The sequence below is a fragment of the Oncorhynchus nerka genome, linkage group LG3 (genome assembly GCF_034236695.1).
Source record: "Oncorhynchus nerka isolate Pitt River linkage group LG3, Oner_Uvic_2.0, whole genome shotgun sequence".
Taxonomy (NCBI): domain Eukaryota; kingdom Metazoa; phylum Chordata; class Actinopteri; order Salmoniformes; family Salmonidae; genus Oncorhynchus; species Oncorhynchus nerka.
This window is the reverse complement of record NC_088398.1, coordinates 9,462,950-9,486,443: the sequence shown is the minus strand read 5'-3', so window position 1 is coordinate 9,486,443 and position 23,494 is coordinate 9,462,950. Positions and strand designations below refer to the sequence as shown.

At 42.0% G+C, this 23,494-nt stretch overlaps 1 protein-coding gene across 1 annotated transcript; it reads left to right on the top strand.

Annotated features, from left to right (window-relative positions):
• The first annotated feature begins 5,701 nt into the window (after nt 1-5,701).
• spaca6 (sperm acrosome associated 6) lies at nt 5,702-22,726 on the top strand. The gene is made up of 10 exons (XM_065008145.1): nt 5,702-5,915; nt 6,018-6,104; nt 7,837-7,908; nt 12,190-12,213; nt 12,532-12,609; nt 13,837-13,940; nt 14,230-14,386; nt 14,769-14,952; nt 16,246-16,317; nt 21,825-22,726. Exons 1-10 carry the CDS (start codon nt 5,702-5,704, stop codon nt 21,829-21,831), a joined length of 999 nt encoding a protein of 332 aa, XP_064864217.1. The 3' UTR covers nt 21,832-22,726.
• The last annotated feature ends 768 nt before the right edge of the window (nt 22,727-23,494 follow it).

The following is a 23,494-nucleotide window of genomic DNA, read 5'->3' as shown; positions in this document are numbered from 1 at the left end:
GTTTCTATGGGAATAATGGATATACTGTAGTAGTCTGCATGTTTTACTGCGGTATTGATTTGGTCCTCCTATCTGGGCGGTTTATTTGGTGTTTTCTCTGTCATTCAAGCTGCCATTTATTAACTGTAGAGATATTAATGGCTGGATGATTGATGTAAACCTGGAAGGCAGTGGTGATCAGGTGATCAGGATCGCAGGTTCATGTGCTCTCCTTTGGCTTGGTGCACCTTCACTTCTCACCCTGTTTGAAATTCTAACCCTCCCCCTCCATTCCCTCTGCTTCCGAGCCTCTCTGACACCCTCTAAGCTCCCCCTGTCTAACACACACATTTCTCCTCATTCCCAGACACACACACACACCAGCACAGAGCCCACAGATTGCAAAGAGGGGGCTGGGCGGGTAAGTGGAGACGTGTTATTCGAAAAACGTGAGATATAAAGCGAGAGGGATATGGAGGGTAGGAGAGAGAGAGAGAGAGAGGGAGAGAGAGAGAGAGAGAGAGAGAGAGAGAGAAAGAAAGGGAGAGAGAGAGAGAGAGAGAGAGAGAGAGAGAGAGAGAGAGAGAGAGAGAGAAAGAGAGAGAGAAGAATGAGTTTTAGATTTAGATTGGGGACAAGGCATGTAGAAGTGGGAGGGATGCTCAGAGCAGAGAGAGGAGACTGGAGAATGAGACCATGAAAGCAAGAAGGAGGGGGAAAGCGAGAAGACAGACTTTGTGTATGTGTGTGTGGGGGGGGGGGGGGTGTACATGTGTGTAAGACAGTTTAGGTTTTGTTTTTTGGGAGGGAGTGCGCATATGCATATATATGTTCATATGTGCGTGTGTTTTAGCGTGTATGTGTGTTTGTGTTCCCGGTGACACAGATTGATGGAGGGAGAAGACAGAGGCTGAGGGGACTGTGCTGGTGGCGGTGGGGGAGGTAGGTAGAGAGTAGAGCATGCAGGATAATAGAATCTATACTGTTGTCTGTAACATACCTGCCGTTGGGCTTTCAGTCTGGCCCCAGTAGCCAGTCAGCCATCAGACCCAGCCGCCGTAGAGCAAAGACAGAGAACGAGAGGGGGGACAAAGAGAGAGAAAAGGAGGGGAAATGCAGGCATTGCCGCCTTCTTTTTTATTTCCCTCAAATGATGGTGAATGAAGATGGAGTGTTGAAAAAGGCTAAGTTTGATTCCTTTGTGTTTTTTAAACCTTTGTGTTTTGTTTAGTGCCTTTGCCGCCAAGATGTACTGGAACTTTTGATAGAGGAAGATACCGTCCTTTTGTGTCTCTGTGCCTGTATTTGTGTGTATATGCATGCATGTGCGTGTCCGTGTGTGCCTGTGTCTGTGTGTGTGTGTGTGTGTGTGTGTGTGTGTGTGTGTGTGTGTGTGTGTGTGTGTCTGTGTGTGTGTGTGTTTAATCAACAACTGCACCATCAGAGGACACATGTTGAGGGAGACATGTTGTCCACATGTCTGTGTCGCTGCTACTCTATGTGTTTGTCTTGTTTCTCCTCTAGATTCCCAGATTGCTTTAGTCAATCTGTCTCTGCTTTTCTGCGTTTCAAATTATCTTTCTCACACGTTGATGATATTCCATTTAGAATGATGAAAGGGGATTGGGAACTCGTTTGAGATTGGAATTGATGGAGAGAGGAAATCTATTTTGGTAGATATTTTGATGTGGTTTATCAGTATATGGCTGATATCTGCTCCTGCGTTCACACCATATGTGTGTTAAAAAGCAGAATTTAGTTTGAGATTGCAGTATTGTGGTAAAAACGATATCTACAGATCCAACTGAAGTGTATTAATAATATGGACTTGTAACTTGAACCGGAGATAAATACATAATTCATTAGTGTGTGAAGTTGTGACAAATGTCTTCAAATGGCTCTTCTTTCCTTTCTGTAAAGACTCACCCTGTTTCACATGATTCACATCCATCAACATCTATTTATTTCTGACAGCTAAACAGATACGGCCGATAGTTGATTCTTTATTTAACTCATTGATTGTATTTTTCTCATTATTTGAAATGATTGTCACAAAGAGAATTTACCTGTGTTAGAGAGTCAGTCAGTGTGTCAGTCAGACTGTCTACCAATAGGTGGCACTGCTACGCCAAATTTTCTCTCACAGAACTTTTGCTCTTGGCACTGTAGTAGGAAATATTGGACACAATGTACTTGAGTAGTTATTTAAACAAATCAACATGTTTTAGAGAAGTGTATGTACAGTAACATGTTCTTATTTCATAGTGTTTGACTGTCCCTTAGAATGACGCAATTTCATTCCCTCCCTCCGCAGGTAGAGTCGGACATTTTGGAAAATTGTATCCAGAGACATCTTGCTAAGATGGATGCAAAGGCTTCTCTCTTCACCCTTCCACATCCTCCTTTAACCCTACACGACCATCATGTCCTGTGTCCCCATCTCACCCTGTGAGTGAGAGCACAGCTCCTGTCCTTCATTTGAACCACTGTCAGACTAACAAAGGCAACATCTACCTGTAATTGCCAGTGAAGACAGGGAGACAGTGGCTCAACCAGTAGGAGTTAGAAGAGAGAAAAGGGAGAATTGCTCTTTAAGTCCTCGTAAGCAGATGTAGCCATTCTTGGCCCGTAGCTGGTTGCCCTAGTGAACATAGTGTTGTTAAATTGCAGAGCAGACCCACACAATCAGGCTGGAGATTGTCAAGTGTTACATAGTGGTATCTTAAGTGTAGAGGAATTATACTGACTGGGACTATTTTATTCTGATTGACACAGCTCAGTGGACTGCCTAGGGGGTCCGTAGAGGCAAATGTCTCTAAAGAGCTATTAGAGAAATGATTCAGAGCCGAAGTTATTAAGAGAGTATATTACATATTAACGGAATATATTAGGTATGAATACACACACTGTCAATCAGTATACCTCTAGAAGGTATGTATTATATTGTATGTTATACCACAGCATTGTTGAATACTTGTTTCTGATTGGCGAGAAGGGCATTCTAGAATGGACATTAACAGAATGTCTGGAATGTGTATTAATTATATTACATGTTTCATATTGTTTCATATGTTTCATTATGCTTCACATTTCAAACCCACACAGGAGCGGGCCGGTTGCCGCAGAAATGAAAATGTCAGACGAGGTCATAGCTTTGTGTCGTCGGTGCGACAATGCGTTTCTTTTTTCTTTCGTAAAAAATAATTTCATCCATCTGGCCACCTTTGCTTATGTGAAACACCTGTGGAACTACTTTTCCCAGCATGCCCCTCTGTCCCTGAGACCCTTAACCTGTGAGGTCATAGTAGGTCACAGGTGAGGTCCTTGGGAACAGGGCTGCATTCATGTTCATCATTGTGGAGAAAAAGCGAAGAGAAGAGTCGCTGTGGAAGATGACTTACTGTTTTTATACGTCAATGAAGTCCTTGATATTTCCCATAGAATGTTCCAGTGTAAAGAATGCAATGTATAGTGTTTCAACTGGTGTTTCCTTTTAAAGTGATCATAGTTAGAGTTGCTTCCACACATCTGAATACAAAATAAAAACCCAGACTTTGACACAGTGGTTGGATGTCCCATGTCTTTATATCTGATAATGGTACAAACAGCCCTATCCATTCTGCAGGTCTCTACTGACTGTTGTGGTACTTATGTACTTGTCTGAAGTGTGATTCCCTCTTAACAACACATACCTGTGGAAGAGGATGTCTGTCTGTGACCTCAGGGGGCCCACCCTATTGGCTGGCTTTGTGTTCTAACCCATCATGGGAGCCAATCAGAAGACAGCCAAGGGTGGTGACCCCGTCAAAGTTATCATCTTCGAAGACAGCTAATGTTCCAAATGAAATAAAGTATTTACACACTGTTACTGTATTTTTTTTACTGTATAAATTGTATGTCTTAATTCCTAAATAAAGACAGAGTAATGTAAACGGTGTGACAGTCTGTGTGAACGTGTCAAGAGGAGCATGCTATGAGCTATGTCTGGCAGATCTGCATGGGAGAGACTCCAGAGGTGTAAAACATGCTATCATCTAATTGAAGACTTAATGTTATTGTGGCTGCTGGCACTGAAGCACTAACTACAGCTGCAAAGCCACATTTAACATATCCCGTACTATCATCTAGGTAATGTACAAACATGCATTCATCCAGAAATATCATCCTGCTGACCTCCCAGTCACACACCAGATATTAATGGCGAGGATTTCAATCCTTAAATGTAAATATAAACAGAACTGAATGAACATTTAGCTTTACTGCCTGAAGTGTCAGTTCATCAAAGTGCCCTTGTTGGCTACACACACAAAACTAGGCACACACACACACAGTCTTGTACAGCTAATCTTGTGGGGACACACAATTCAGTTCTTTTCAAAAATCCTATTTTCCCTAACCCCTAAACTTAACCCTAACCCTAAGCCATACTCTTACCCTAACTCTAACCTTAACCCTAAACTTAACCCAAAAACCTAACCTTAACCCTAAACCTAACCCTAGCTCCTAACCCTAACCCTGAACGTAATTCTAAGCCTAACGCAAATTCTAACCTTAAGCCTAAATCCCCTAGAAATAGCATTTTACCTCGTGGGGACTAACACAATGTCCCCAGTTGGTCACACACAGGCACACACATGTATTTGTGCCCCCCCCCCCAGCTTTGAAGCTAGGGAGGCTGTCTGACTGGTTGTCTGACTCTGGCAGTCCTGGAGCAGACTCTTGGCCAATATTGATTAGCTTGTCTGTGTGGAGACAGATGAATGCTTTAGTACCCAGCTCACCATGCCACTGGAAATATATTAACTTGGTGTATTAGGCACCCTGTCTGGTTACCATGGAGACACACAGAGAGAGAGAGATGGGGAGAGTGGGGGTTGTGGGGGGAGGGGATAAGGGATGTGATGAGGCAGTGGGCTTGATTGGTAGTCTCTTTCTCTTTCTCTCTCTGTTGTCTCATGATCTCTCTTTTTCTCTCTCTTCCATGTCTTTATCCTTTTTTTCAATCTCTCTTTCTCTCTCATTAATTAGGGATTGGCACTTTTTTCCATCACTCATTATCTCAATAATTTCAGTGTCCTCCACTGCACAGGGACTATTTCCCTTTCTGTTTCCCTCTCCCTCTCCAGACCACCAGTGAGCCTGTCTTCTTTCATTTTTGTTTTGGCTCCTTCACAGACAACTTGTACTCTGTATTGTTACGGTTTCATGAGCATTTTAAACTCTCTTCACTCCCCCCTAGTTTCCCCTCCATCCGTCCCTCCGTCCGTCCGTCTGTCCCTCCCTTCCTCCCCGCTCCCTCTCTCACTCCATCCCTCTGCTCTGCAGTAAAACTGGTGCATTGTGGTAGCAGAGAGAGGGGACCAGAGACAATGGAATTGAGAAGAAAGGTGGTTGAAACTGACACAGGCAAAGAGAAGGCTTTGGTGCTCTTCCTATACCTAGTCATGAAGTGGGAGAGCATTTCACATGTATTACACTGTCATTGTCAGATATAAGTGGAGATGAACATCTGCTCTGCACAAATCACCATGGGCTCAAAGACACGGCATTTCATTTAGTGTGTCATGCAAATGGAATATCCATGGAATCTGAATTAGAATTCTATGTGAATATCTTGTATCTCAGTGACATCCTTTATGACATCATACATTCATATTCAACACCACAGTAAGTTTTGGAACCTCAACCAACTTTTCCCACATGACAGCACATCATCCTGAAGATGTGGAAGTGGGGGTTGTGGGTTCTGTATGCCAGCACGTTGTTCAAACCCTCTTCTAGCTGCTATCAGTGCTTTGTGGAGGTTGAAGACAGCATACGTCTGTGTTGGGGACACGTCCTCACCGAATACAACATTCGAAATGTAGACTCGTGCTTTAAAAAACTAGAGAATATATTCAATAACAACCAGAAAGTGATTGAGGCAGGACGAGTTGGTGAGAAAACTGATCCTGTTTTATTTAGGCACTGTGATTTGGCTTCCTATATGGGTTATAAAATAAGAGGATGATAAGAACTTGGAACTTTGTATTTCTCAGGGAAAGGTTATGATCAGAAGCTGAAGGAGATCCTAAATGCTGAGATCATGCCCATGGCGGAGGAATTTGACAAGAAGATGAATGATGGTACAAGTCCTGCTGTCTGCGTCATTCCCAACAAAATAGTCCTTTCCTCATGTGCTTTCCTCACCGCTAATGGTGTTGGGAGACGACATTAAATAATTGCTTTTGGAGAGAGAGTTAGGTTATTACGGTGGATTTTGTTTTCTGCATACTGTATCACAGTCATGGATGTTCAAAGTTTGATCAGAGAGAATACTTTGCCTTCCAAGAATGGAATGGACATTTTATTTGATGCACACAACCACCATTACTAGGTATGACTGTGAGATGTGGTTGTCTTACCTAGCTACCTTAAGATAAATCCTCTGCAGATGTAGGGTCATCATTTGAGACAGTTTGCTACAGCAGGAAAAGAATCCTGCAGCAACAGGAAATGTGAATTAGTATGTGGATCATAATTAATGGACATTTGTGTAGGGGTTGATACATTTAAGGTAAAAACACGTCTGAAATGTCAAAGTGTAAAGTGCAAACTTCAGAAGTATTAAAACCTCAAATACACAACATGTTTTACATTTCCTGCTTGGCAGGGAAGTACCCCTGCAACAGGGTGATTCAATTGTAATCCTGTAACTGTAAGTCGCTCTGGATAAGAGTTTCGGCTAAATGACTAAGATGTAAATGTACTGTATAACTCTCTCTCAAACTTTCCTACATCCCCATGCTTTTTGATTCCCTTGTTTTACACTGGATGTTTTACACTGGATGTTTTACACTGGGGACAGTGTTTTACACTAGATATTTTACACTGGGGACAGTGTTTTACACTAGATATTTTACACGGGGGGGCAGTGTTTTACACTGGATGTTTTACACTGGATGTTTTACACTGGATATTTTACACTGGGGGCAGTGTTTTACACTAGATATTTTACACTGGGGGCAGTGTTTTACACTGGATATTTTACACTGGGGGCAGTGTTTTACACTGGATATTTTACACTGGATGTTTTACACTAGTGGCAGTGTTTTACACCGGATATTTTACACTGGGGCAGTGTTTTACACTGGATATTTTACACTGGGGGCAGTGTTTTACACTGGATATTTTACACTGGATGTTTTACACTGGATGTTTTACACTAGTGGCAGTGTTTTACACTGGATATTTTACACTGGGGCAGTGTTTTACACTGGATATTTTACACTGGGGCAGTGTTTTACACTTGATGTTTTACACTGGGGGCAGTGTTTTACACTGGATATTTTACACTGGGGGCAGTGTTTTACACTAGATATTTTACACTGGGGCAGTGTTTTACACTGGATATTTTACACTGGATGTTTTACACTGGATGTTTTACACTGGGGGCAGTGTTTTACACTGGATATTTTACACTGGGGCAGTGTTTTACACTGGATATTTTACACTGGGGCAGTGTTTTACACTTGATGTTTTACACTGGGGGCAGTGTTTTACACTGGATGTTTTACACTGGGGGCAGTGTTTTTACACTGGATGTTTTACACTGGGGGCGGTGTTTTACACTGGATATTTTACACTGGGGGCAGTATTTTACACTGGATGTTTTACACTGGATATTTTACACTGGATGTAGCAGCAGAGTATTAGATCAGTTCAGCTCTGGTACAAATGGACACTGTAGACACTCTTTACTGTAGACGCACACGCACACACACACACACGCACGCGCGCACACACACACACTTCCATGGAAGCAATTGAGATATATTTTTCCTCTCCTTCTCTCCTCCTTCTCTCTCTATCCATCAGACACAGTGTATGACGAGAGGTTACTGACAGCTGCAGACAATTTCATTGCGGCTGCCTTCAAACTGCCTAGAGGTGAGACATAATCGCCTTCTCTCCCTTGTAATTCCTTTTCCTCACTACTACCTCACACCATATTTCAGAACCTTTCTTTCATATCCAGACCGTTACTTGCCATGGGGTAAGTAGCATCAGAGAAATGTCTTCATTCTTACCTTTTCCAAACTGTCATCTGTATAGTGTGGACTCTGTATAGTGTGGACTCTGTATAGTATGGACTCTGTATAGTATGGACTCTGTATAGTATGGACTCTGTATAGAATGGACTCTGTATAGTATGGGCTCTGTATAGTATGGACTCTGTATAGTATGGACTCTGTATAGTATGGGCTCTGTATAGTATGGGCTCTGTAAAGTATGGACTCTGTATAGTATGGGCTCTGTATAGTATGGACTCTGTATAGTATGGGCTCTGTATAGTATGGACTCTGTATAGTATGGACTCTGTATAGTATGGGCTCTGTATAGTATGGGCTCTGTATAGTATTGGCTCTGTACAGTGGTGGAAAAAGATTCTCAATTGTCATACTTGAGTAAAAGTACAGATACCTTAATAGAAAATTACTCAAGTAAAAGTGAAAGTCACCCAGTAAAATACTACTTGAGTAAAAACCTAAAAGTGTTTGGTTTTAAATATACTTAAGTATCAAAAGTAAATGGAATTGCTGAAATGTTCTTAAGTATCAAAAGTACAAATAAAAGTATAAACCATTTCAAATTCCTTATATTAAGCAAACAGACGGCACAATTTTTTTTTTTAAAGTGACAATGTATGGAGTAAAAAGTGCATTATTTTCTTTAGGAATGTAGTGAAGTAAAAATAAAAGTTGGGAAAAATATATAAATAGTAAAATACAGATACCCCAAAAAAACTACTTAAAAAGTATTTTTACTTAAGTACTTTACACCACTGACTCTATATACAGTGGGGAGAACAATTATTTGATACACTGCCGAATTTGCAAATGTTCCTACTTACAATGCATGGAGAGGTCTGTCATTTTTATCATAGGTACACTTCAACTGTGAGAGATTTAATCTAAAACAAAAATCTAGAAAATCACATTGTATGATTTTTAAGTGATTAATTTGCATTTTATTGCATGACATAAGTATTTGATACATCAGAAAAGCATAACTTAATATTTGTGCAATTACAGAGATTATACTTTTCTTGTAGTTCTTGACCAGGTTTGCACACACTGCAGCAGGGATTTTGGCCCACTCCTCCATACAGACCTTCTCCAGGTCCTTCAGATTTCGGGGCTGTCGCTGGGCAATACGGACTTTCAGCTCCCTCCAAAGATTTTCTATTGGGTTCAAGTCTGGAGACTGGCTAGGCCACTCCAAGACCTTGAGATGCTTCTTACGGAGCCACTCCTTAGTTGCCCTGGCTGTGTGTTTCGGGTCGTTATCATGCTGAAGACCCAGCCACGACCCATCTTCAATGCTCTTACTGAGGGAAGGAGGTTGTTGGCCAAGATCTCGCAATACATGGCCCCATCCATCCTCCCCTCAATATGGTGCAGTTGTCCTGTCCCCTTTGCAGAAAAGCATCCCCAAAGAATGATGCTTCCACCTCCATGCTTCACGGTTGGGATGGTGTTCTTGAGGTTGTACTCATCCTTCTTCTTCCTCCAAACACGGCGAGTGGAGTTTAGACCAAAAAGCTCTATTTTTGTCTCATCAGACCACATGACCTTCTCCCATTCCTCCTCTGGATCATCCAGATGGTCATTGGCAAACTTCAGACGGGCCTGGACATGCGTTGACTTGAGCAGGGGGACCTTGCGTGCGCTGCAGGATTTTAATCCATGACGGCATAGTGTGTTACTAATGGTTTTCTTTGAGACTGTGGCCCCAGCTCTCTTCAGGTCATTGATCAGGTCCTGCCGTGTAGTTCTGGGCTGATCCCTCACCTTCCTCATGATCATTGATGCCCCACGAGGTGAGATCTTGCATGGAGCCCCAGACCGAGGGTGATTGACCGTCATCTTGAACTTCTTCCATTTTCTAATAATTGCGCCAACAGTTGTTGCCTTCTCACCAAGCTGCTTGCCTATTGTCCTGTAGCCCATCCCAGCCTTGTGCAGGTCTACAATTTTATCCATGATGTCCTTACACAGCTCTCTGGTCTTGGTCATTGTGGAGAGGTTGGAGTCTGTTTGATTGAGGGGGTGGACAGGTGTCTTTTATACAGGTAACGAGTTCAAACAGGTGCAGTTAATACAGGTAATGAGTGGAGAACAGGACGGCTTCTTAAAGAAAAATGAACAGGTCTGTGAGAGCCGGAATTCTTACTGGTTGGTAGGTGATCAAATACTTATGGCATGCAATAAAATGCAAATGAATTACTTAAAAATCATACATTGTGATTTTCTGGATTTTTGTTTTAGATTCCGTCTCTCACAGTTGAAGTGTACCTATGATTAAAAAAATTACAGACCTCTACATGCTTTGTAAGTAGGAAAACCTGCAAAATCGGCAGTGTATCAAATACTTGTTCTCCCCACTGTAGTATACGCTCTGTATAGTATGGACTCTGTATAGTATGGACTCTGTATAGTATGGGCTCTGTATAGAATGGACTCTGTATAGTGTGGACTCTGTATAGTATGGACTCTGTATAGTATGGGCTCTGTATAGAATGGACTCTGTATAGTATGGGCTCTGTATAGTATGGGCTCTGTATAGAATGGACTCTGTATAGTATGGGCTCTGTATAGTATGGACTCTGTATAGTATGGACTCTGTATAGAATGGACTCTGTATAGTATGGGCTCTGTATAGTATGGACTCTGTATAGTATGGGCTCTGTATAGTATGGGCTCTGTATAGTATGGACTCTGTATAGTATGGACTCTGTATAGTATGGACTCTGTATAGTATGTACTCTGTATAGAATGGACTCTGTATAGTATGGGCTCTGTATAGAATGGACTCTATATAGTATGGACTCTGTATAGTATGGACTCTGTATAGTATGGACTCTGTATAGTATGGGCTCTGTATAGAATGGACTCTGTATAGTATGGACTCTGTATAGTATGGACTCTGTATAGTATGGGCTCTGTATAGAATGGACTCTGTATAGTATGGACTCTGTATAGTATGGACTCTGTATAGAATGGACTCTGTATAGTATGGACTCTGTATAGTATGGGCTCTGTATAGTATGGACTCTGTATAGTATGGACTCTGTATAGTATGGACTCTGTATAGTATGGACTCTGTATAGTATGGACTCTGTATAGAATGGACTCTGTATAGTATGGACTCTGTATAGTATGGACTCTGTATAGTATGGACTCTGTATAGTATGGACTCTGTATAGAATGGACTCTGTATAGTATGGGCTCTGTATAGTATGGACTCTGTATAGTATTGGCTCTGTACAGTGGTGGAAAAAGATTCTCAATTGTCATACTTGAGTAAAAGTACAGATACCTTAATAGAAAATTACTCAAGTAAAAGTGAAAGTCACCCAGTAAAATACTATTTGAGTAAAAACCTAAAAGTGTTTGGTTTTAAATATACTTAAGTATCAAAAGTAAATGGAATTGCTGAAATGTTCTTAAGTATCAAAAGTACAAATAAAAGTATAAACCATTTCAAATTCCTTATATTAAGCAAACAGACGGCACAATTTAAAAAACTTTTTTACGGAAAGCCAGGGGCACACTTCAAAACTCCATAATTTGCAAATGAAGCATTTGTGTTTAGTGAGTCTGCCAGATCAGAGGCAGTAGGGATGACCAGGGATGTTCTCATGATAACTGTGTGAGTTAGACCATTTTCCTGTCAAAATGTAACATGTACTTTTGGGTGTCAGGGACAATGTATGGAGTAAAAAGTGTATTATTTTCTTTAGGAATGTAGTGAAGTAAAAGTAAAAGTTGGGAAAAAATATAATTAGTAAAAGACAGATACCACAAAAAACTACTTAAGAAGTATTTTTACTTAAGTACTTTACACCACTGACTCTGTATAGTATGGGCTCTGTATAGTATGGGCTCTGTATAGTATGGGCTCTGTATAGTATGGGCTCTGTATAGTATGGACTCTGTATAGTATGGGCTCTGTATAGTATGGGCTCTGTATAGCTCTGTATATTACTTTTATCAGTCTAACGATATACTTGGTTCTACACTGAACCATGTCAATCAAGTCAAGACAACTTGTCATGTCGATGTTCATCAGTAAAAATGTTTTTGTTGTTGTTGCTTAAATAGTTTTCTCTGCCTCTTCTTTCTTTCTTGCCATTTTGTTTGTTTTCCCCCTATTATCTCTACCCAGCTTCTGGATGTTTCCCTCCATGTGGTGAGTGACTGTTTCCTCCTCAATTGTTCCTCCTCGCATGACCTTCCTGTTGAATCTCATGAACTCTTAGTAGCTCTGCTCAGCCATGGCCTCAACATGTTAAAAAGATTCCAACTATTCTATGAATCAATCTATGATAGCAAGCTAGTACCTGCTGTCAATATAATAGTTAGTTAAAATAGTTATACTAAGACATGTTATACTAAGTATTAAATATATTTAATTTCCTATTGAATTCCTATGGTATTTCCTTTCTATTCTACCTTGTTCTAGAAATGTATAGGCCATGTGTTGCATTTCCTCCCATGGGTTCCTCAGGTTTTCAGACTTCTGGTTATGTCTACAACTGTATCACCTGTCAGTATGACTCCTGTGAGTTCCCACTTGACTGTCCAAGTGAGTAACAAAACACCACCACATCAAATCTATTGACCATTCACACCAATTTTTTTCATAACTCAAATACCCTCATCTCCCCAATGCCTGGTTAAAATACTTAAAAGACTGTCTGTGTTAAAAGACTGTCTGTGCAGCACTGTCTCTGCAGGACTGTCTGTGCAGGTCCATTTGTGTTGGACTGTCCTTGTAGGTCTGTCTGTGTAGGATTGTGTATGTAGGGCTGTCTGTGTAGGACTGTGTATGTAGGTCTGTCTGTGTAGGACTGTGTATGTAGGTCTGTCTGTGTAGGACTGTGTATGTCATTCTGTCTGTGTAGGACTGTCCTTGTAGGTCTGTCTGTGTAGGACTGTGTATATAGTTCTGTCTGTGTAGGACTGTGTATGTAGGCCTGTCTGTGTAGGACTGTGTATGTCATTCTGTCTGTGTAGGACTGTCCTTGTAGTTCTGTCTGTGTAGGACTGTGTATGTAGGTCTGTCTGTGTAGGACTGTGTATGTAGTTCTGTCTGTGTAGGACTGTGTATGTAGTTCTGTCTGTGTAGGACTGTGTATGTAGTTCTGTCTGTGTAGGACTGTGTATGTAGTTCTGTCTGTGTAGGACTGTGTATGTAGTTCTGTCTGTGTAGAACTGTGTATGTAGTTCTGTCTGTGTTGGACTGTGTATGTAGTATCGTCTGTGTAGGACTGTGTATGTAGTTCTGTCTGTGTAGAACTGTGTATGTAGTTCTGTCTGTGTAGGCTATATGTTACATAAGTGCATTTTCCCCTCATGAAAACATCCACTTGGTGCCTTTCATCCTTGAAATGTTCTTAGCAGTGAAGTCGGATGATTTTTTTGCACAGACAGCCTCCCCAAGGTACCCTTTAAATCCTTGGTTTCTTTATGTAAGGTGACAGTCCCCTCCCACACACCATGGTATTCATATCCACCCAGTGCTGCACAATTACTGTTCAGCATATCATCCCTTCCAGTGCACCCTGCTAGAGGCTGTATTTAAATATTATCATTAAGAAGGCTCAGACTGCCACTGTCTGCTGCCCCCTGAGAACAGCTTCACCACAAGGTGAGAGAGTTTCACTGTGTGTGTGTGTGTGTGTGTGTGTGTGTGTGTGTGTGTGTGTGTGTGTGTGTGTGTGTGTGTGTGTGTGTGTGTGTGTGTGTGTGTGTGTGTGTGTGTGTGTGTGTGTGTGTGTGTGTGTGTGTGTGTGTGTGTGTGTGTCTACAGCAAAGAACATCACAGTCATGGAGAACAACCGGACACAGATGAGGTGTGACGTCCCCTTTCCCCTGCCTTATGAAATGAAAGTGGTCTGGAGGTTTGCAGAGGAGGTCAGTGGATGTTATGGGATGTAGCTAGTTCTCCTATCCTTAGAGTGCCAATGCTGGAGATAATGGCCTAGCCCTAGCATGTCCATCATTATACAGTACCCACTACAAATCCTCACAATCAGGGCCCAAGTGTGTCTTTAGATGAGAAACTCTCCCAAAACGATGAGCTGAATTATTAAAGTCATATTATAAAACCCTCCCTTTTCCTGAAACTTCCATTTAGACATGATTCCTTTGTAGTGAGCGAAGATCAGAGGATTGTGCAGTCATGTTGTCCCCTGACTTGCAGATCAGGACCCAGCAGGTGGATCAGTTTGAGGAGGTGACAGTAGGGATAGACCGGCTCTACTCTATCCCCTCAGCTGGTCTGCGACACCAGGGTACATACCAGTGTGAGATCTACTCTGACCAGCGCTCCTTAGTCAGACTTTACTACCACCTCATAGGTAATGATAGTGTTGTAGAGAGACATTCATTCAAGTCCCATATTATTTTCTATGTGTTGTATGGTGGTGACTCCCCATTCACCATCAATGTGTAGCAAGGTGGTCATTTTGTGCCAGAGAGCTTAACCACACATCTTTGTATATATCTTTATAGTCGATGTATCTCCTCTCTTTTTCTCTTTTTCTCTGTTATCTCCTCTATCTATCTCTCTGTGCTCTGAGTCTCTGACCTCTCTCTCCGCCATCTCTATATCTCCCTCAATCTCTCATCTCCACTCCCATCCTCAACCCTGTCCACCCGTCTTCTCTCTCTCTCTGTCTATTTCTTTCTCTCTCTCTTCTTCATCTCTCTATCTCTCCTTCCCCCCTCTCTCTGACCTAGTCATCCCCCAGGTGGTTGTAGGCCACAGTGAGCTGCAGGAGATATTTGATCTGTCACTGCTTCCAGGGGGCCAAATTGTCCCTGTGCCTGGTGGATGGTCCCTTGCCCTCCTCCGTCTCCCCCCTCCCTCTCTCCTCACGGCCTGTCTGACTTCTCTGCTGCTGCTGCTCTTCCTCTCCCTGGGGTAAGTGAACAGAGCTGTACAGTACTGCAGATATACCCTTCACTGCCCACATACAAAGTACACTTTTAGAAAAAAGGGTTCCAAAAGGGTTCTTTGGCTGTTCCCATAAAATAACCCTTTTTGGTTCCAGATAGAATCCTGAGGAAGACATCTTGGCTGTTCCCATAAAATAACCCTTTTTGGTTCCAGATAGAATCCTGATGAAGACATCTTGGCTGTCGAAACGATGTTGCTCCTAGAGTGTGCGGCTCTCCTTTTCTTTTTCAGTAACAATTTTTTGTTCCATGTAGAACCCTCTGGGGAAAGGGTTCTATGTGGAACCCAATACGGTTCTACCTGGAACCAAAATGGTTCTAACCTGGAAACAAAACATTTTTTCAAAGGCAGCGTTTCCCAAACTTGGGACCCCAAGCTGTGCACATTTGATTTTTTCCCTAACACTACACTGCTGATTCAAATGATCAAATCTTGATGATTAGATGATTATTTGAATGAGCTGTGTAGTGCTAGGACAAAAAACGAAACGTGCAACCCCAGAACGGCCCTGTTCTATGGAGACAGCCACAGAACCCTTTTAGGTTCTAGATAGCACCTTTTGTATACACCCTATATACCCTCGGTGTCAGTGTCCCAGCTCACATACACAGAGCTGTAGATATACCTTTGACAGTGTTAGTATCCCTCCTCCCTCACAGATGGAGACAATCATGTATATTCTGTAGGCTATAGTATAGACGGTTATTAACGCAGAGAGTGCCTTAATAGCCCTTAGCTGTGGCATATTCACCATACGGTGCCTCTTCAGGCCTTATTGCTTTATTAAAGCCATGTTGCTTTAACAGCATTGGATTGCTTTTTTGCCGTGCTGCCAATAAAGATGGTTTGAATCTGAACGTGACTTAACCAGAGAAAGGGCTGTCCCTGTCAAATACGGACAGGCAGTTTCAAATCCTTTCACATCTAGTTTCCAGAACAGTAATGAGGTTCATGTCTGCTATGTAACTGTGACACTATATCTCATTTCTTGGGGCCTAAAAGGATATGGCCACTTAGAGCTCCAATAGGACCAAAAATATTAGATTCTCCCTCAAAAATGACGCATATCTAGTCTCATATGATGGCCATCATACTCAATTCAGCACTCATACCAGGGCTGTTTTATTTATGTATTATGTCATGTGTATATTACAGATATTACCAAGGGGATATCCTAGTCTAGACATGGGTATAGTCTTACATATCATGGAGAAGCTCTCGTCTGGACTAACTCCTCTGTGTCCCTGGTTGTCACAGGATTCTGCACTGGTGGTCGATAAAGAAAGAGAAGAGTGATGTGGAGCAAGCTGAAGACGATCCAGATTCAAGGTGCCCAGTGCGGGAGATTTATCTACTGCAATAAAAACGAGCAATCGGTCTTTAGCTTGTTTCACCACTAGAGGGCGATAAGCACATGTTAATATCTGTAACTTCAGTGCTTTAAGGCAGGAGTCATTATGATCGGTTGCCTTTACCTTCCTGATGTAAGACATTATTTGTTATAATGACAATGATTAGGCTACTATTATCACCACATACTGTGGCATGGTGAGACCAGTGAATGCTTTATGGGACAGATTCAACACATTTTTACTTGTTCAAAGACCCCTACTGTTATGACAGATTCGATGTGATACATAATGTGACGTTTTTAATTAAGAAATCCTCAAACCTCAACCCTAACCTAGCCTCAACCCTTACCGTAACCCTAGCTTCATTTCCACATCCCGGCTCAACCCTAACCGTCAACCCTTACCGTAACCCTAGCTTCATTTCCACATCCCGGCTCAACCCTAACCCTCAACCCTTACCGTAACCCTAGCTTCATTTCCACATCCCGGCTCAACCCTAACCTTCAACCCTAACCCTCAACCCTAACCCTCAACCCTAACCCTCAACCCTAACCCTAACCCTCAACCCTAACCTTCAACCCTAACCCTCAACCCTAACCCTCAACCCTAACCCTAACCCTCAACCCTAACCCCCAACCCTAACCCTCAACCCTAACCCTCAACCCTAACCCTCAACCCTAACCTTCAACCCTAACCCTCAACCCTAACCCTAACCCTCAACCCTAACCCTCAACCCTAACCCTAACCCTCAACCCTAACCCCCAACCCTAACCCCCAACCCTAACCCTCAACCCTAACCCTCAACCCTAACCTTCAACCCTAACCCTCAACCCTAACCCTAACCCTCAATCCTAACCCTCAATCCTAACCCCAACCCTAACCCTAACCCTCAACCCTAACCCTCAACCATAACCCTCAATCCTAACCCTCAACCCTAACCCTCAACCCTAACCCTCAAACCTAACCCTCAACCCTAACCCTCAACCCTAACCCTAACCCTCAACCCTAACCCTCAACCCTAACCCTCAACCCTAACCCTAACAACAACAAAAAATATACACGGATTGTTAACTGTTAACTGATCATTAACTGTGACAGAGAGATGGATTAAAACTATTGTATGAATTAACCCCTTCGTTGGTTGAAAAAGATAGATCTAAAGAATGGTTTAAGCGATTTAGAAAATACAAAGTAATCTATTGTATTGTGTTTAATATAAAACTTTATTTTGCCCTGGTGAGGCAGACACAGTTATGCTACAGTATTGTCAACTTGATGTGGCTCATGAGTATTATTAGTTGACTGTATTCTGTCTAGGTGGTTGTGAGACTATTGTGACACTGACCATACCATGATGGAGAGAACATGATCTGAGGAGAGGCGGAGCGTTACTGGCGTTATAAACCCTCAGTGTGTGTCTAAATATATACAGACATGACTCATCGCTTAACCCAGCCATTTAACAGGCGCTGAGGGTGTATTTGTTTCCTATGGTTTGTTCAGTTGTCTGGGCAATGGGTGATGCATCAAGGGGCCTCCTAGCTGGAAGTGTATTCTAGATTTTATCAAACCTGGAATCAAATGTTCCACTTCATGATATGCTGTTATGGTTTGTGTCTTTTTGACCACCTACCAGACCAAACACTCTTTTTATTGTGTTTTTCTTAACCTTTATTTAACCAGGCAAGTCAGTTTTAAGAACACATTTTTATTTACAATGACGGCCTACCCCGACCAAACCCGGACGACGCTGGGCCAATTGTGCGCCTCCCCATGGGACTCTCAATCACGGCTGGATTTTATGGAGTTAATGGAGAAACCAAGGCAGAATCTCAAATTTGATGAAAATCAAAATGTGAAGTCCACTATATACAGTTGAAGTCGGAAGTTTACATACACCTTAGCCAAATACATTTAAACTCAGTTTTTCACAATTCCTGACATTTAATCCTCGTAAATATTCCCTGTTTTAGGTCAGTTAGGATCACCACTTTATTTTAAGAATGTGAAATGTCAGAATAATGCTAGAGAGAATGATTTATTTGAGCTTTTATTTCTTTCATCACATTCCCAGTAGGTCAGAAGTTTACATAGAATCAATTAGTATTTGGTAGCATTGCCTTTAAATTGTTTAACTTGAGTCAAAAGTTTTGGGTAGCCTTTCACAAGCTTCCCACAATAAGTTGGATTTATTTTGGCCCATTCCTCCTGACAGAGCTGGTGTAACTGAGTCAGGTTTGTAGGCCTCCGTGCTCGCACACGCTTGTTCAATTCTGCCCACAAATGTTCTATAGGATTGAGGTCAGGGCTTTGTGATGGCCACTCCAATACCTTGACTTTGTTGTCCTTAATCCATTTTGCCACAACTTTGGAAGTATGCTTGGGGTCATTGTCCATTTGGAAGACCCATTTGCGAACAAGCTTTAACTTCCTGACTGATGTCTTGAGATGTTGCTTCAATATATCCACATAATTTTCAGTCCTCATGATGCCATCATTTTTGTGAAGTGCACCAGTCCCTCCTGCAGCAAAGCATCCCCACAACATGATGCTGCCATCCCTGTGCTTCAAGGTTGGGATGGTGTTATTCGGCTTACATGCCTCCCCTTGCATTTCACTTCAGTCATAAACTGTAGATTCATTCAATCAAACGCATTCAATTCAATAATTGAAAAAAGTACCTCCATTTTCATTGAGTTGACATGAATTGACTTTGACCACAATCCTGTACACCACATGATCGCAGCATTTTATCATTGAGCATTAACCTTAACTTAGAGTCACCAATATCGCAAAGATGAATATATGTCACAAATCAGCCCGACGTTAGAGCCTGCCCCAGCCTCGACCACACCTGTAGCTTCCATCCTCATGGGGCTCTATATCACTCTGACAGAGGTCACATCACTGACTTCTACTGTCATTTTACCAGAGAAAAAGTCGTTTTATGTAATCACATCAGGTAAACCTGGAACTTGGCTTTGTTTGAAGTCTCCATTGATGTTCCCAGTACTCTACAGATGATGATTCCCAGTACATCCTAACAGATGATGATGGACTGGACCCTCAATTTTTATTTAACTTTTATAAGGGAGTCAAGCTGAGACCAAGGTCTCTTTTACAGATGAGCCTGATGAAGAAACCAAGGTCTCTTTATTTGATGGACGATTTGGCTGCGTTTGTGTGTCTGTCATCGTTTTGGAAAGGATTATGCTTTGGAAATGACATGCATTACATGCCAACTTGTGTCTTGGTATCTGGGAGCCTGACCCTTTTCATCTCAACAACGAAGGCCTTTCCTTCAACTTGACTGGCACAAAGCCTGGTCGTAATACAATTATATCATCAGGGTGACATCTTTTGAGACCTCATGGTCAGGTTGTTGTAAAAGAAGGTTTTTAAATGTCTTTTTAGCGACCAGAAAAACACTTCTTTACCTGCTTCTCTGACCTGATACCAATCAAAATATGACATATTTCCCAGACGTCTCGATGTCGGCGTGATAAAATATGACATATTTCCCAGACATCTCGATGTCCGCGTGATAAAATATGACATATTTCCCAGACGTCTCGATGTCCGCGTGATAAAATATCACATATTTCCCAGACGTCTCGATGTCGGTGTGATAAAATATGACATATTTCCCAGACGTCTCGATGTCGGCGTGATAAAATATGACATATTTCCCAGACGTCTCGATGTCGGCGTGATAAAATATTACATATTTCCCAGACGTCTCGATGTCGGTGTGATAAAATATGACATATTTCCCAGACGTCTCGATGTCGGCGTGATAAAATATGTACAGTATTTGGGTGTAATAACGTCTGACGTCTTTTCAACCAGAAAAACAATTTACAACCAGAAGGTTACGTCATGCCAATTGTCCCCTGTCCAGAAGCATCTCAGCCCATAGAAAGAATCAATGTAGTTGGAACCAAGACAACTGTTTTTGCGATGATTCCAGTAACGGATTGTGACCTCACCAAGTGAGTGTGCAGTTTGTTACCTTACCCAATCAACCCTAAGGAACTCCCAGACAGTCCATAGGCTCCCCAGCCTGAGGAAACTCCCTTAGCTAGAGGCGCTGAAATACAGCATGACAAAAATAACCTCTGAGAAATGGTGTAATCTTACAGGATATTCCCCCCCCCCCCCTCCTTTTCCAACTCTGAGAGGCAAACCTGGAGGTTTTATCGTAACTCTCACTGGGTGGGAAGTAGTGTTGTTTCCATAGCAGTTGTTGCGTTTTGGTGGTAGTTAGGGGTAGTTAAAACTAGTGGTAGTCCATTTCAGTTGCATTACAATGCGTGTTCTCTGTCCGCATTTCACCTTTGTCCTTCTTGCTGTCTTCCTCTTTCATGCCTCACAACACGATTCACATAAGACCTCAGCATCTACTGGTTTCTCTGCATCTCGTACGATTATGACGTCGTTGTGGTACTAATGACAGTAATGAGAATCACGATCATATGATTACATTTACATAGCACTTCTCACAAGACCTCAAAGCATTTCACTGTGCGTTGTCATCCCGTCCACAGTGAGTTGAGAACATCAGCTCCATTGGTATCAAAGTGGGTGACTGTTGATATGGAATGACTTTGAAACCTTGATGGGGAGGTGGAGATGGGAAGGAGATAGATCCGACCCTCAAACTTGCAATACACACACACACACCACATCTTTCAGTTTAGTCACATTACTGTGGGAGCAGCATGTCTCTGGTTGGGCTGCCAGCTGAGAGCACTCCTCCCAGGCGCAGGGCAGGAGGCCTAGACAGGGTGGAGGAGGAAGGGATCATTTGAACCAGCTGCCAGGGGTAGTGATCTCCTGCTTTGTCACACAGAGACCTCCTCAGACCCTGTCTGACCAACTAACAGCCTGGGAACCCTGGCCTGGGTCCCAACATAAACCCAGCCCCTGGTATCAGCATCCTCCATCCACATCTCTGCGTCTGGGCTTTCAGACGGTCAGGGTGTTTGGGAATAGTCACGTCATATATGTCACCTTATCAGATAGTATATATATCACATAGTCCCCCTCCTAAGCCAAGAAGTTAGTGAAGCCAGAAGTCTATAACATGATATCAACCCACATCTAGTGAGTGTGATGAGTAATGGTGATGACATAAACTGCTACCCTTCAGACCCTCACATACTCACCACAAGAATGTTTTGACTCATTTTAATCACCACCCTTGTTGTACTGGCAGTATTGACCGGCACTGGCTATCACCAGTTAGATTGGTTAGATTGATACTTAATACAGGGAAGCTGCCCAAAGTCATCATTTATGCATATCATTTAAAAAAAAAAGAATAATAATAAATTCTCCTCAATTTCGTGGTATCCAATTGGTAGTAGTTACCAATCCAAAGTCATAATTTATGCACATCATTTATTTTATTTTATATATATATACATATTTTATATATATATATATTTACCCCTTTTTTCTCCCCAACTTCGTGATATCCAGTTGGTAGTCTTGTTTCGTCGCTGAAACTCCCGTATGGACTCGGGAGAGGCAAAGGTTGAAAGCATCCTCCGAAACACAACCCAACCCAACCAAGCCGCACTGCTTCTTGACACAATGCACATCCAAGCCAGCCGCACCAATGTGCTGGAGGAAACACCGTACACCTGGCGACCTGGTCAGCGTGCACTCCACCTGGCCCGCTAGTGCGGCAAGGATATCCCTGCCGGCCAAACGCTCCTTAACCCGGACGACACTGGGCCAATTGTGCGCCACCCCATGAGCCTCCCAGTCACACAGAGCCTGGGCTCAAACCCAGAATCTCTGGTGGCACTGCGCCACCCGGGAGGCCCTATTTATGCACATAATTAATGTCATGTTAGTGCTCCCACATCTTGCACCAGAATGTGTTGAGGTGAGTAGGGGTTCCATCACCAATTGTAAGGGATGTTTTCCATATATTCAAATATATGTACCTGCATGGGGTCCACGCAGGTACAAAATAAATGAAATGAATAAGAAGAAGAAAATGTATGAGTATTGCCAGATTAAACACATTTTGGACAAGGGATCTGTGCCATTTTTTGGAGGGTGCAATACAATACCCTGTAATATCATACAATTGATGTTCTTAATTTATGTTCTTGCTTTTATGAATTATGTTTATTTTGTTACTGTGTGCTGAATTATATTGTTTTATACACATACGTGCATGTTTTATTATTCTGTTTTAATTGTAATGTATACAGGGCTCTCCTGTAAAATACATTTGTTATCTCAATGTGACTCCCTGTTTAAATAAAGGTTGTAAGAAAAATGTAAGAAAAATAAATACAATTAATTGGGAGATGTGATGCGGAGGGATATTGATACGCCACCGTATCAATTATTTTAAAAACTACAGAATTCCCCCCCATTTAAAAAAAAAAACATAAATGGACTGTAATCAAAGCTTTAAAGGTCCAATGCTGCTAATTGTTATATCTCAATACCATTTTTGGGTAAAAACTTGCAAGAAATTAGCTTTAAATTGTAAGAAATTAGCTTTAAAACTGAAAAAAAAAATCTCTGCCCCAAGGCAACATATTTTGAATTGCAGGAAATTTGCTTTATAACTACAAAATGTTCTCTCTGATGCCGACAGGGTAGCCTTTAAAATGTTTTTTTTTCCCATGGCCCGAGAGTTGATTAGTTAAGCCACGCCACTGCAGAAGCCACTGCAGAAGTCGTAGTAAAACTGCAACAACCCTTCATTCAATAGAATAAAAGTACAGTACAAAAATAACAGGTATCAGAATAAAAACGTCAATAACAACAATAACGTCAACGACGTCAATAATAACAAATAGTTCATTTGAGTATGATTTGTCCTAATAAATAAACAAAAAGGTACCAGGCTTAAATACATCTGATTGGGTTTTAAGACCTGTTGTTGTGGACTATAGATACTGTAACTACTCCAGAAGATAACTGTCAGAACTTACTGTTACAGAGACTCACTCAGGTGCAGCCCTGCATCATGTAACACTGACTGACTGACTGCCTAGTAGGAATTGTGTTATGATATTATGAGGGGGTCTCTGATGATTTTGCTATCAAAAAAGGGGTCCCCGACGCAAAAATGACTTGGGTACCCCTGCCTTAGAATATAAACTCAGCAAGAAAAGAAATGT

What these genes read in the sequence shown, in the direction of transcription:
- spaca6 (XM_065008145.1), top strand. Translation starts at nt 5,702, where the DNA reads ATGTGGAAGTGGGGGTTGTGGGTTCTGTATGCCAGCACGTTGTTCAAA. An exon ending in ACTTTACTACCACCTCATAG is followed by an intron (nt 14,387 to 14,768) that starts GTAATGATAGTG and finishes TCTCTGACCTAG; the next exon opens with TCATCCCCCAGGTGGTTGTA. An exon ending in CTGCTCTTCCTCTCCCTGGG is followed by an intron (nt 14,953 to 16,245) that starts GTAAGTGAACAG and finishes TGGTTGTCACAG; the next exon opens with GATTCTGCACTGGTGGTCGA.